Below are 14,972 nucleotides of genomic sequence, written 5' to 3' on the forward strand. Positions count from 1 at the left end.
GAGGTTCTGTCAACTTCTACTTTCATTTTATTTCTGCACTGCTTCAACTTTGCTTGCACTTTTGGTGAGGATTTCCCGCAGACCATCACACACACAACGGGTTGAAACAGACTGCAGTGTTTGTTTTAAACAATAAGCCTAGCATTAAACATCGTTCATTCATTCATCATATTGTTTGTGTTGTGCTAAAACATTTCTTCAGTTTTAGATAGGGAATAAGCCTACGTGTAATGTCTATGCATATAGGCTAGAAAGATTATATGGAAATCAAGTTTGAAAGTAGTTATTACTATATGGAATTTCATGTGGGGAACAAAAAGTTTTTTCCTGTACTTTAACATAAACTGAAAATATACATTCACTCCCATGAGCTGAAAATGATTATTCACTTTCCTTGTATATCAATATGTTTGTGACATGACCAATCTTTTTAACAATAAACCCTCTTATGTGGCATTTAATCATTCTGTTTACCCATAAACTGTCATGTCACATGGTTTTCTTAGAATAGTGTTTCAGAACATTATTATTATGAAATTTTGTCACATGCTTTTTTTTCAATAGGACATAAAGATATTTTAAAAGTGTTAATAGTTTTGAGTGGTCACAAATTTAGTCAATTTCAGGCCACATATCTGGCAAACACAAACAGGCTTTGTGTTTGGCTTTTGAGATCTTTGCCCCCATGAGGATGTTGATTAGGTGGGATTACATGCAAATGCTATATTTGTTATTTCAATTGAGCATTTCAATGCTCAATATATGTGTATAATAACATCACAATAACCACTTAATTTCATGCTCCCACAACAGAGAATTTATATAGTGAAACATACAGAAATGGGCAAAAACAACATCATTTATCAATTTTAAATTGATGAATTTAGGTAATTCACTGTTACCATATGCAGTGTTTAATTTCAGATAACTCTCAGGTGAATAATAACAAACCTAACATGTCAGCACCTGATCACTTTCATTTAATCTCCACAGTCTTCTCAGAAAGGTCAGACACAGGGTACCCTTCAATCTCGTCTCATAAAGTATAGTACAATTAATCGTACTGTGTGTATTTTTGTCCCTTGTGACTGTTTGGTTTGGATCCTCCTTGTTTTAGGGACAAGAGACTTGCACTGTCGCCATCTGTGCGCATATTTGGTTTTTGGAAGGGATATTTGGGCCTCTGTCGTATGCGATTAGCACACACAGTCACTCAGTGAATTGTCTGTACTCAGATGTCTCATAGAAGAACTGGCCTTCATGAAGCTGGAGAATATGAAAAGATACTAAGCAACTTTATAATGACTGAAATATTTTATTACTTGCATGTAAATATTGCAAACAACTATTTTTAACATTGTAAAGTGTTTTTCAGTGAGTTGATATTGCAATATGGTAGCGCATTATGCAACAAAATACACTTGCTGTGCGGTTTGGAAAAATAAGAACTTGGGGTCAGCCTTAAAATGCAATGTTTGATGTCGTAACTAGTATGTAGGGCCACATTATGCTTCAGCAGACATCTTGGCTTAAACCCAAGACCAGCATTCTGTATCATGTTGCTGTAGAGGCTCTGTCAAGTGTAAACATCCAAATCTCTGAATGTTTTCTCTAGTGAAGGGCCACTGATGAGTCTCACCGTCCTTCATCCTCACGGTGTGGCATTATTTTATATTCATTATACAACCCCAACTGGAAAAGTTGGGACGTTTCTTTAAATTTGAATAAAATGAAAACTAAAAGACTTTCAAATCACATGAGCCAATATTTTATTCACAATAGAACATAACATAACATAACAAATGTTTAAACGGAGAAATTTTACACTTTTATCCACTAAATGAGCTCATTTCAAATTTGATGCCTGACACAGGTCTCAAAAAGTTGGCACAGGGGCAACAAATGGCTGAAAAAGCAAGAAATTTTGAAAAGATTCAGCTGGGAGAACATCTAGCAACTAATTAAGTTAATTGATATCAGGTCTGTAACATGATTAGCTATAAAAAGGGATGTCTTAGAGAGGCAGAGTCTCTCAGAAGTAAAGATGGGCAGAGCTGTGAAAGAGTTCATAAAAAGATTGTGGGATACTTTGTGTTATACAGTGTATAACATCATCAAAAGATTCAGAGAAACTGGAGAAAATTCTGTGCGTAAGGGACAAGGCTGAAGACCTTTATTGTATGCCCGTGGTCTTCAGGCCCTCAGACGACACTGCATCACTCATGGGCATGATTGTGTCAATGACATTACTAGATGGGCCCAGGAATACTTCCAGAAACCACTGTCGGTGAACACAATCCGCCGTGCCATCTGCAGATGCCAACTAAAGCTCTATCATGCAAAAAGGAAGCCATATGTGAACATGGTCCAGAAGCGCTGTCGTGTCCTGTGGGCCAAGGCTCATTTAAAATGGACTGTTTCAAAGTGGAAAAGTGTTCTATGGTTAGATGAGTCCAAATTTGACATTCTTGTTGGAAATCACGGATGCCGTGTCCTCCAGGCTAAAGAGGAGGGAGACCTTCCAGCATGTTATCGGTCTTCAGTTCAAAAGCCAGCATCTCTGATGGTATGGGGGTGCATAAGTGCATACGGTATGGGCAGCTTGCATGTTTTGGAAGGCACTATGAACGCTGAAAGGTGTATAAAGGTTTCCAGATGACGTCTATTTCAGGGAAGGCCTTGTGTATTTCAGCAGGACATACTCTTACAGCTATTACAACAGCATAGCAGCTATTACAACAGCATGGCTTCGTCATTTGGCGCATCAATAAACGATAGACGACCAGCAACTCTTCAGCAGCTGGAAACCTATATCAGGCAAGAATGGGACCAAATTCCAACACCAAAACTCCAGAAACTCATAACCTCGATGCCCAGACATCTTAACACTGTTTTGAAAAGAAGAGGAGATGCTACACCATGGTAAACATGCCCCCGTCCCAACTATTTTGAGACCTGTAGCAGGCATCAAATTTGAAATTAGCTAATTTTGTGCATAAAATTGTAAAATTTCTCCGTTTAAACATTTGTTATATTATCTATGTTCTATTGTGAATAAAATATTGGCTCATGTGATTTGAAAGTCTTTTAGTTTTCATTTTATTCAAATTTAAAAAACGTCCCAACATTTCCAGAATTCGGGTTGTAACATCAACACTGAACTATTCCTGTGTTCTTACATTCACAAAAGTTGGAGAATTTGAAATAATGCTTATTAATTTCACACCATAACATGTCTTTGTTTCTTTTTATTTCTAAGTTTGAATCTCAGATTTTCTAAGCGGTCTCTAATCATGCATCATTTACAGTTTCATAAGGGGCAGAAATCAAATCAGTGGGAATCAAAGAATTGAACTTGATTGATTGGTGTGAATTGAGTGTACTGAGCATGAAGACAACATTTTTTGAAGTATTGCTAAAAACATTTCCCTATTATAGAAAAGTAAATGTATGTGTCTATAGTAGCAAAATGACATTGCTACACTGAGGCTGAGCTTCCCGGTTTAGCTCCAGATGCCATCATATAAAAGCAATTCCTTTTATAAAGGCCAAGCAGAGACACACCGGGTGCTGAACCCTGGAGCAACGCCAAACATTCATTTAATGAACTCATCCATGATAATGAACAGGATGCCCTGTAGCGCTCTGACATCTGAGTAAATATTTTCCCTGAATATAGTAAAAAATGGCTAAGCAGTGATATGAATAGTCGCACTAAATATATCCAATAACTCTGGTGCTTAAAGGCAAATTCTGCATGAACTAGCATCTCTGGTGCATTCGGACATTATAATTGAATGTATGACTATGAATGCGGTTTCTACATCACACCTAGATCACTCTTTTTTACAGCAAATATTTACATTCAAATATGAAAAGAAAACAGAATAAAAATGCAATGAAAGCATGTTTCATAACAGAAAGGACATGACAACCCTTTAAGTCAGCCTGTATGTTTTAGTGGCAAAACTATCTTTGAAAAGACTACAATTGAAGACAATCAATCTGGTCACTGCTAGAAATATGCTATAATTAAGACATATAATCAAGAAGCAAAGTAAGATTGTTTCCAGAGCTCGCTGAGCTCGGCTCATTTATTCTGGTTAGCAGTCTAGCCCACTTCCCTGTGTCCTCATGCACATTAATTAAATCACACAGATAAAGAGTGTTTGGGGGGAAATAAAAAAGAAAATCCCAAGCCTCAGGTTGGCATGGAGACTATGACATCATCACCTAATACATCAGCGGCTCAATGTAAGTGGCATAAAAGACCTCATTCCGAACAGGATTAGCTTCGTCGTTAGGTAGTTACAGATGCTAGGCAACCATGCAATAGATGAAAATTCTAAAAATGTGATCTGAATGCATATTAAATCTTTGAGGTGCCACAAAGAGGGTTACCTAATGCTCTTGAACCTGAACATTACGTGCTCTTTATACTTAATGTGTTTCATATAGTCCAAATTAACCTCTGAAATGAAAAAGAGTTGAAGCTGTAATACTGTGCTGCTTTTTCTGTGCCGTCAGTCCTGGTAAACAAGATGTCTAAGAAATTTGAGGGTTTTTGGTCAATAAGGTGTTTTGTTTTTAAGGCAAGTGATATTTTTGTTAAGCAAGAATGCATTAAATTGTGACAGACATTTATAATGTTACAAAATATTTCTATTTCAAATAAATGCAGTTCTTTTTACCTTTCTACGCATCAAAGAAATTCCACAAAAATATTAATCAGCGCAAAGAATGTTAATGTTTCTTGAGCAGCAAATCATCATATTAGAATGATTTCTGAAGGATCATGTGACACTGAAGACTGGAGTAATGATGCTGAAAATTCAGCTTTGTCATCAAAAGAATTAAATACATTTTAAATATATTAAAATAGAAAACAGCTTAAATTGTAATAATATCTCACAATTATATAATTTTACTGTATTTTCTAAATAAATGTAGACTTAGTGAGCACGAGAGACTTTAAAAATATTTAAGAATCTTACCAACCCCACATTTTTAAATCTTAGGGAACATAAATATAGATATTTTTACATTTTGTATTGTATACATTTTTACTGTTACTTTACACATTTTTACTAGGATGACATCCTATATACAGTGCTTCAAATAAATGCATCTGATTTTAAATGGAAAGAGAAAAAAGCTCAACCCTCAGTATCAAAATTTAAGCACTTCAAATTCACTAAAATATCTTTTTTAGGTTTATGAACAACCGAGTCCCATCTAGCAAGAGATACCAGCCAACTGAATATGAGCATGCAGCCAACTGTGCCACGCATGGAGTAAGTGGAAATCTACTTCTTATCTCACACAGAGCAGGACAAATCAAAACGGAGGAGAAACCTGAATGAAAATAACAGTGTGAGATCACAAACTGGATGCGTTGGTCAACATTTAGCATAAAGACCTTTGGTTCTGTGTATTATATTGGCAGTAGGAGAGGGTGTTGTCTAGAGGGAAAGTTTTGATGCCATTGTCCTGTGACAGAAGGTTCACCAAGGTCAAAAAAAACCACAGAGATTGTGTGATGTAATATTGCTTAACAAACAAGCACATTTTATGGATATTCAGGGGAAAAATAATTTAACAAAACCATTAAATCACAGTCATCAGGTCACTGTCTTTTTCATACTGTCATTTGTTTGAGTCAGTTCTCTGTTCAGCCTTGCTTCTGGTCTTCATTTATGCTCGTGTGTTTTATATGGGCATGTTGGGATAACATGTTGTTTGGATAACATCCTGCTCTCTAATCCCTGCCTCCCAGAGCCGCACATCTGGCACGGCCAGTTCACGAGCTACAGCACGAGACATTGACCACACACCAAATCCTCTTTGCATCAAGCCATGAAAATTTCCTGTGTATGTTTGTTGACTTTGTAATAATGTGTTTATGTCAGAGTGCCTAAAACTGCTGGTTTTGTTTATTACCTTCTGTAAATAGATGGCTTCTGTAGAAAATCAAAAGGGCTCATGGGACATGTAAAAAAGATTTGATCAGACACACAGTGACAGATGGAAGGAGGGTTGGTCAGAGACTACAAATATTACAATTTTAAATTTTCCTGATGCAATTATAATCCAGTTATCAAACTGAACATACATCACATAGGACTGGAGTTGGCCATTTTAGGTCATTTTGTATTTAAGTACTATAACATAATGTTGTAATAAAGACCAGGTGAGGGCTGAGTCAGAGTCAAGAATGAGTCCTCATGCACCTAAATCCATGAATAGACCACAAGACCATGAAAATATAGCCTTGGTCTTGGCCATCGAGTCCAAATTCAAGACTATATTTTCACGGACTTGGTCTTAGTCTATGACATGAAAATATGGTCTTGGACTGGTCCTCAAGTCTGAGTCTTAGGCCATATTTTCATGGTCTTGGTCTTGGTCTTAGTCTACAAGCTGCCGATTCCACATCAAGACCATAAAACTGTAAAAATATTGTCTTGGTCTTCATGTCCAAGTTCAATACCATATTTTCATGGTCTTGGTCCTCAATTCCAAGTCTAAGACCATATTTTCATGGTTTCGGTCAGTCTATATGCTGCTGAGTCCATGACAAGACCAAGACCATGAAAATATGGTCTTGGACTGGTCCTCAAGTCCGAGTCTAAGACTGTATTTTCATAGTCTTGGTCTTAGTCTACATGCTGCCGATTCCACAACAAGACCATAAAAATATGACCGTAAACAAATGCTCTTGGTCTTCATGTCCAAGCTCAGTGCCATATTTTCATGGTCTTGGTCCTCAAGTCTGAGTCTAAGACCATATTTTCAAAGTCTTGGTCTTGGTCTTAATCCATATGCTCCAGACTCCACAATAAGACAATGACCTTGAAAATATGGTCTTGGACATGGCCTTGAGTTCGAGTCCAACACCATATTTTCATGGTCTTGGTTTTGGTCCTTGAGTCCGAGTCCAGCACCATATTTAAATGGTCTTGTTCTTAGTCCACATGCTCCTGAAAAAGATCAAGACCATGAAAATATGGTCTTGACTCACCCAAGTCCATATTTTCATGGTCTTGGGGCCTCATTTATAAAACATGCGTACACACAGATTTGAACATATAGATTTGAACATGTGCGTATGCTAAAATCCACACCAACATTCATATTTATAAAAATGGTCTTTGACGTGAAAAAGTGCTTAGCGTCATGTCAGGTTCTAAGCAGACGTACGCACTTTACCTTGTGGCAGAGAGTCAGAGTACTGCAGGTATTTGGAAATCTAAGCAATTCTTGCCTCTTGCCATTCTCAAGTAAGGATTTGGCTGTTGACTAGTCCTCTTTTGTATGTTAATGACATTAATTAGGCAGCGTTTACAAGGTGGAGATCCACCATTCAGCTGCGCACAATTATAAATTTCACATCTGGAAGAGAGGCGTAGGCATGTTTTTTGTGTATACGTTTGTTCTCTGAATCACACATATGCACATTTGAGAAAGGATCGTAAGAATGTAGGACGGTTTCTACGTAGCATTTTATAAATGAGGCCCTTTGTCTTGTCGTGGACTCGAGAGCATGTGGATGGTTCTTGACTCAAACTCAAATGAGCTGGTCTTGACTCCAACACTGATATAACACATAAAAAACTATTAATTAATAACTCAAGAAAATACAAAAAAAGACACAATGATTTTGTCTTCTGTTCAGTTCTGGATCATTCCCAGTATCATGGGCAGCTCAGTGTTGTACTTCCTCTCTGATGACCAGTGGGAGACCATCTCTGCATGGATGTATGGTACAGGTCTGTCTGGACTGTTCATCATGTCCACCATGTTCCATACAGTGTCCTGGAAGAAAAGTCATCTCAGGTGAGTCATAAGCATAGAGTTATCATTATAAAAAGCTATGATGGCTGCTGATACATTGTTTTAAACATTTTCCACTACTGTATTTTTGAACAGAAAGGAAAGAACCTCAGCAGCACCTGAGATTCCCATATACATTCACATACATTTTACCCTAAAATCTTGATATTGAATAAAAAAGCATGTTATTTGTCAACTTTGTGCTTTTTAACAGAAGCATGTGCAGTTTGTATAACATGTTTGTGCCTTAGGGGATTCAATAATGATTAAACACACGCTCATTATAAAGTGCCTTTAGATGTGAAACAGATTTTCTCAATTAATTAGGCAAGTCTTCTGTAATTTTTTAAATAATTCAACTGCAAAAATAAGAATATTTCATTTATGCATATATATATATATATATATATAATTTCTTCTCATCTTCAAACCAATGCATTTCAAAAGTATGACAACAGATGCCATCTGAAATGAAATATTTCCACCCGACATGTTGACTATCGAGCCCTGAATTTACAGAAAACAAGAGTAGTCAAATGTCTTCTTCTGGCATGTAGATGTCTTATTATTTATGTCATAGCTTATGATGACTCTTCCCAGATAAAGTGCGGCAGCATGGCAGCAGCATGGTAGACTGTAATGTTGTACAAACTTCGTATATGTCTATGGTGCAATATTTAACCTATGCAAAATGTTGTTTTAGGCTTAAGTATATTTGCATATTCTGTGCCAGGAGGAAGTGTCAACTGCAAATGCAGACTTAGTGGAAACATTATGAATGAACTTTGGATCTTCATCAGAGCAGGACACCTACGCAGTTACACATGAATCCACATTTGACTCAGCAGATGCATTCACATGGGCCTGTCAGTTCATGTTCACAACTGTCAGTTTCATCAATCTGTGATTCACACATTACTCTGCCCATTGGAAATGACTCATATGAAAAGAACAAAAAGAGTCATTAAGCAAGAACAAGACTCAAATCTGTATAAATGGGTTGGAACATGCTTCGCCACAGTCACCTGCATTTATTTTATACAAAGCAATGTACACGTGTTTTTTTTAATAATCAAAATAGCTATATGAATATTTATTCTGGTATACTGAAAACTTTGGGTTAATAAGACTTTTTTTTTTTTTGAAAGAGATTAATACTTTTATTTAGCAAGGACATATTAAATTGATCAAATGCGAGTCAAGACATTAGGAATGTTTCAAAATATTTTTGAAATAAAAGCTGTTCTTTTGCATTTTCAATTCATCAAAGAATCCTAAAAAAAAGTTTACACAAAAATATTAAGCAGCACAACTGTTTTCAACATTGATAATATTAATAAGTGTATTTTTAAGAGCAAATCATCATATTAGAATGATTTCTGTGGAATCATGTGACACTGAAGGCTGGAGTAATGATGCTGAAAATTCAGCTTTTGCAGTGTTGGTGAACATAAGAGACTTCTTTCAAAAACAAACGACCCCAAACTTTGAAACGGTGATGTAGAAGGATCAGAAGGATATACAAGCCGTTACAAAGATGTGAGATTGATTTTTATCAGGAATGAATATTTAAGAAACATTTTCTTTTGTCTTGCTATAACAGGAAGGTGGAGCAGCGATTCCACATGTGCGACAGGATGGTGATATATTTCTTTATAGCTGCATCTTATGCACCCTGGTGAGTACAAGATGTGCGTGTCTGCCGGATATACATAACTATCAGTGTTTTACAGCTTCGCAGGTATGAGTGTGTTACTGTGTTGTGCGCATGTGTGCAGGCTGAACCTGAGAGAACTAGGACCCTGGGCTGTCCACATGCGCTGGTTGGTGTGGATCATGGCCTGCGCTGGCTCTGCCTATGTCTTCTTTTTTCATGAGAAGTATGCGTCCACTTATTTGAGGACATACAGTCAAACCAAAAATTATTCAGACATTTTTGATATATTTTTACTAGTGGGTGCAGGGCACTATAGTTTATTTATGTAAGTGAGGATAGCAAAATAAAGTAAACTGTGACATATTATACCCAAAAATTCTTCATACAGTGGACTACCAGAAAAATTGATAAAAATTTGGAACCAAAAATTATTCAGACACTTTGACCTGACCATGTTTTGCTTAAGTGTTATCTGACATAATTAAGATTATTTTTTTCTGACACAGTTTAACTCTGAGATCTTGTCATATTTTATTATCATTTTTTAAACTATAGTGAATAAACTGAATTAATGAATGAAATGTTCAAGGTGTCTGAATAAATTTTGGTTTGACTGTAGATGATAATCACTCTCAGAAGCAATTGTGATGGTTAACATCCAAAATTGTGAAAAATTGTCTGATTTTTTAAGTTATAAATGCAAGTGAATATTAAGGACCAAGTATCAGAATATCTTTAAAACAGCTGTGTTATGTTTCAGGAACAAAATACTAGACTTACTGTGCTACACTGCCATGGGAGCTGTTCCTGCAGTTGTTCTTCTGTCAATGGTACGTGTGACTGACACCTATACATGCGTTCATAAATACAGTAATGAAGGCTTTTGAGATCCCCTAAGCAGCTTATTTATATTTTACAACATTTCCATTAGTGTTGTTAACATAAAGTATACTTTGCAATACAAGTAGGTCTTTACTTCATTAGTGTTTCTTAATTGAGTTATTGAATTAGGCTTACTTTAGGCTGTGTCCTAGTAAGGCTGCATATTTAGGCTGCCACATCATCAAGCTTCATCTCAATTTGAAAGAGCCTTTGTTTTGTGGCCTTCATTCAGCTTATTTTGAAGGATGCATCAAGTGTATCCTTCACGTCCTCCCTTCACCCACAATCCTTTGCACGAAAAACTATTAGCGCCCAGAAAATAAATCAAATTTCATTATCTAATGCAAGACCATTTTTTTTTCTTCGGAGAAGGCATTTTTTCCACAATTAAATTTAAACATTTATGTCATAGCCTTGCTCAATTACTAGACTGTCTCATTCTTGCATTTAAAGGATTAGTTCACTTAAGAATTAAAATTTCCTGATAATTCACTCACCCCCATGTCATCCGAAATGTTTATGTCTTTCTTTCTTCAGTCAAAAGGTTTTTGAGGAAAACATTCCAGGATTTTTCTCCATATAGTGGACTTCAGTGGGGTTCAACGGGTTGAAGGTCCAAACTGCAGTTTCAATTCAGCTTCAAAGGGCTCTACATGATCCCAGAAGAGGAATAAGGTTCTTATCTAGTGAAACGATTGGTCATGCGCCACGCATTACGTAATCACGTCGGAAAGGTCATGCGTGACGTAGGCAAAAGTACCGCTTTAGGGTGAAAACTCCATCTTATTTTCTCCAACTTCAAAATCGTCCGATATCGTTGTTTTACCTTTTTTTTGTAAAGGCCGTTTGACTTAGTCTTTGCACGTTCACTTGCTCGGTACTTTTGCCTACGTCATGCGTGACCTTTCAGCGTAATGCGTGGTACATCGCAGAGCTAGTGCAAGATGAGCATTTGTGGTTAAAAAGTATAGAAATTGCAATTTTTTTTAGAAAATGACCGATCGTTTCGCTAGATAAGACCTTTATTCCTCGTCTGGGATCATGTAGAGCCCTTTGAAGCAGCACTGAAACTGCAATTTGGACCTTCAACCTGTTGAACCCCACTATATGGAGAAAAATCCTGGAATGTTTTCCTCAAAAACCTTAATTTCTTTTCGACTGAAGAAAGAAAGACATCTTGGATGACATGGGGGTGAGTAAATTATCAGGAAATTTTAATTCAGAAGTGAACTAATCCTTTAATGCTGAGGAGAACTCTAGCCTGCGTGTCTATACCAGGAAGGATGGAGACACAGGATGCAGCCTTCCAATTGAGAAGCACCCATTAAGTAAATCTTTAGAAGATTTTAAACATCCTATCAGACAAATAACAAGCTTAAGTGAATTATGTGATTGTGTCAATATATATGTTGGGATCAGTGTTTTAAAATGAGGAGGCAATGTCCTCTTGTGTATTAATTATGTATTAATTTTCCTGGTTAAGTTAACATTACATAAAAAGAGAGACCAAATACAATTTTATTTTGTATTTTTACACTATATAATGTTCTATTTATTAAAACCAAGTATAAATTTAATCAAGTTAGTGTTTTTACACATTTTTACATTTATTCCAAAATAATAACTAAAGGCAGCAACAATTTAAACAATATATATTATTTATAAACTAATATTCAGCTTTTCTTTTTAATAGTCAATTTATTTTCAGCAGTCATCAAGCTTGTACACACTAGTCACTCACTCACAGACACAAAGATGTACCTTTAATTTCACCACGCTGATTGCTCACTAAAAACCCCCGCAGTCATCATGTTTTCAGGCCATTTCGAGTTTGATTTTGACAGGAAATAAAGCGGTGATATCTAAGTGACAGTTGTTTACTTACTTTTTAATTAGTCTTCCCATTAACGCCATTACTGTCTTCATTAAGGCCGATTCGACGAGAACGCGCACGAAAACAGAGGCGGGATTTATCGCACGAACCAATCATGTCCAGTCATAACCGATCATATCCAATCATAGCTTTCATGACTTTCCCCCATTCATTCTCAATTACCCCCCCAGTAAACCCACCGCACGCTTAGGGGGCTCTGCTTTGTTTCTATGAGCTGAAGGGAGGCACGAGAGACGCGGACTCTCCGCGGACTAACTTTACCTTCGGGTGTCGCTGTTTGACAGTTTTTCCTTTTAGAAAAACGAGTGACTTTTACACATTTTTATGTCAAAATTTGTAACATTTGCGTTATATTTTTGTAATATCGATTATTTTCTCATCCAGTTTTTTTGAGGAGGCACTGCCTCCCTTGCCTCCTCAGAGGAAATTTATGCAGCAAAATAACAGGGTTGACAGGATATTATTTTTATGTTACAAGCCTTGTGCTTCTACAAGGTTGCGGCTTGTTTTACTACAAAAATTTTAATACCATCCCCTACCGACACACCGGTGCCACGCCATGTGATTATTAAATTTGTATTAAATATTATGATTATTAAGTTGTTTTAAATGGGCATCCCCCTTTAAAGTAACTATTCCATTAACCACAAAACTGTCATATTACATAATTTTGCTTTTCAACGTCACTTAAATTCTGTTCTTTTTATCACTACACATATTTTTTTCATCAATAGCGGATATTAAAATGGCAATTACGATGATTTCAAATACAGAACAAATGATAAATGAAAACTATTGCATTCTCTTTCTAAGAAGCAGCTTGTAGAAACACAATGCTTGTAGCATAATGTAGCCTACATTCAACCCTGTTAACTATACTATATAGTTTATAATATAATTTTTTATTTTTATCAAAATGTGCATATTTGCTTATAAAATGAAGTCGGAAATGGATGGAGACAGGTTTATCTTCAAAAACAATTTATCTTCAAAAAATGTGTGCATTAACATATTTTACATATGCAGAGAAACAAATGGCATGTGTTTTGTGGAATGACCCTTGTGTAATTTATCTGCTGTAGAGTGACCTGTTTAAACTGAATGTATTATTTCAGCCTAACAGAGAGGGTATATTAGAGCTGTCAGTGGGCGGAGTCTTCTACTGCCTGGGAATTGTCTTCTTCAAGAGTGATGGCCTCATCCCATTCGCTCATGCCATCTGGCACGTCTTTGTGGCAGTGGGGGCAGGCATACACTATTACGCCATCTGGAGGTACTTGTATGCAACGGGGACCAGCCAAATCAAAATATCCAGGTGACAGATGTAGAAAACCTGAAGTGTTCACACATACAGGGTTTGTTGAGCTAAAAGACAATGTATTTGATCATGAGCTGCCTTTGCATCCCTCTATATTAATCATAGATGGGTATGTTCTAGTACTGTTGGTCTAAAATAGACTTTTATATAGAAGAATTTCTGTCCTGTTAACTGAGCACCTTCTGGCCAGTGTATTTTTACAGTTGTAGTCTTAACCTGTTGACATAATGTACTGTTTCAACTGTCAATGTTTACAGGCAGAATGTGTATAATACAGAAGACACTATCGAAATAACATTCCACGTCCTTTAGCAGAGCTATCTACTGCCTTTTAACACATTTGAATGATAGATGTTAATTTATTGACAGTTGCTGGCTGTAGAGAAGTATTTCTACTACTGTGATCTTGTAATTATGACTATGAACAAAAATGTTAGAAATGGCTTTGTAATTGTTGCACAATGGATCCTATAGGGTTGTGAGATAGGTGGAAAGATATAGAGGATAACAGGATTTATTATCCATGTGAAATTAAAAACTTTTTTTTTAGTAAGACCCAATTAAGGTCTCATAAAAATACAAACCTTGATGAAATTCTTGCAACTAAAACATCACTTTTAACAGACAATTATAATTGTTTATTTCCAGAGTGTTTTTGTGTGGTTGTTCCCATCTGTGATCAGTTCAATGAATAACTCGTGCCCAGCAGTTCTTTGCATGACTGTTTCACCTCTTGACACACTACACTTTTCGTTCCATTGACTTCCTTTCATACGCATATGAATGCAGGAGACAGGAAACGCAAGCTCAAGCAAAGATGTTTTGCATTTCGCTGTGTTGTTGAACTCTGACCTGTGACTTGTGACCAACAGAAGATTGATATGCCATAGCGTGACCTTTTAGCTGAATTAAAAGAACGCAAACTTGAAATCTGCAGCATTGCAGTAAAGTGTAGTAGACTGAATATTTTTACATTTTTGTACACAAAATAAGTTATATGTTGAATTATGTTTTTTAAAAAGACAGAATGTGATATCATTGTGCAACCATTGCAGTGTCCGTAGAAATTTCGCATGCTCAAAGTCTAGTGTGACCACGGCTTTAGCCAGGAAGCTCAGATATGACAGAGGATGTTTTTAAGCACTGTGACTTTGAATGTAAATGTAGTTTGTCATAATGCCATATTAATATGACAATAAGCACCTGAGACATTTGTACCGTGGCAAATTTCATGTCTTTTGGTTTCATAGATTTTTGATCTAAGCTGTATTTTAACAGTTTTGATACTAATGTAACAACCTGACAATAAACACATAGAATGTTTAAATTTTACATAAAAGTGTCTTAAACAATCATTTGAATAAATCAAGGAATAAATCATAAACCTC

At 36.3% G+C, this 14,972-nt stretch overlaps 1 protein-coding gene across 3 annotated transcripts in view; it reads left to right on the forward strand.

Annotated features, from left to right (window-relative positions):
* The window catches only part of mmd2a (monocyte to macrophage differentiation-associated 2a), a 19,888-nt gene extending 4,920 nt beyond the window's left edge, over positions 1–14,968 (forward strand). Inside the window, exons 2-8 of one of the 3 annotated variants that reach the window (XM_051886601.1) lie at positions 5,213–5,294; positions 5,777–5,871; positions 7,676–7,836; positions 9,437–9,511; positions 9,612–9,713; positions 10,251–10,320; positions 13,382–14,968. In XM_051886601.1, the coding sequence (XP_051742561.1) occupies positions 5,857–5,871; positions 7,676–7,836; positions 9,437–9,511; positions 9,612–9,713; positions 10,251–10,320; positions 13,382–13,585 (627 nt within the window). In that variant the 5' untranslated portion in view covers positions 5,213–5,294; positions 5,777–5,856 and the 3' untranslated portion in view covers positions 13,586–14,968. The remainder of the gene's footprint in view (positions 1–5,212; positions 5,295–5,776; positions 5,872–7,675; positions 7,837–9,436; positions 9,512–9,611; positions 9,714–10,250; positions 10,321–13,381) is intronic. The other 2 variants (XM_051886599.1, XM_051886602.1) reach the window with 2 other exon arrangements.
* Positions 14,969–14,972: the final 4 nt, after the last annotated feature.

This window comes from Ctenopharyngodon idella, chromosome 3 (genome assembly GCF_019924925.1).
Source record: "Ctenopharyngodon idella isolate HZGC_01 chromosome 3, HZGC01, whole genome shotgun sequence".
In the NCBI taxonomy this organism is placed as follows: domain Eukaryota; kingdom Metazoa; phylum Chordata; class Actinopteri; order Cypriniformes; family Xenocyprididae; genus Ctenopharyngodon; species Ctenopharyngodon idella.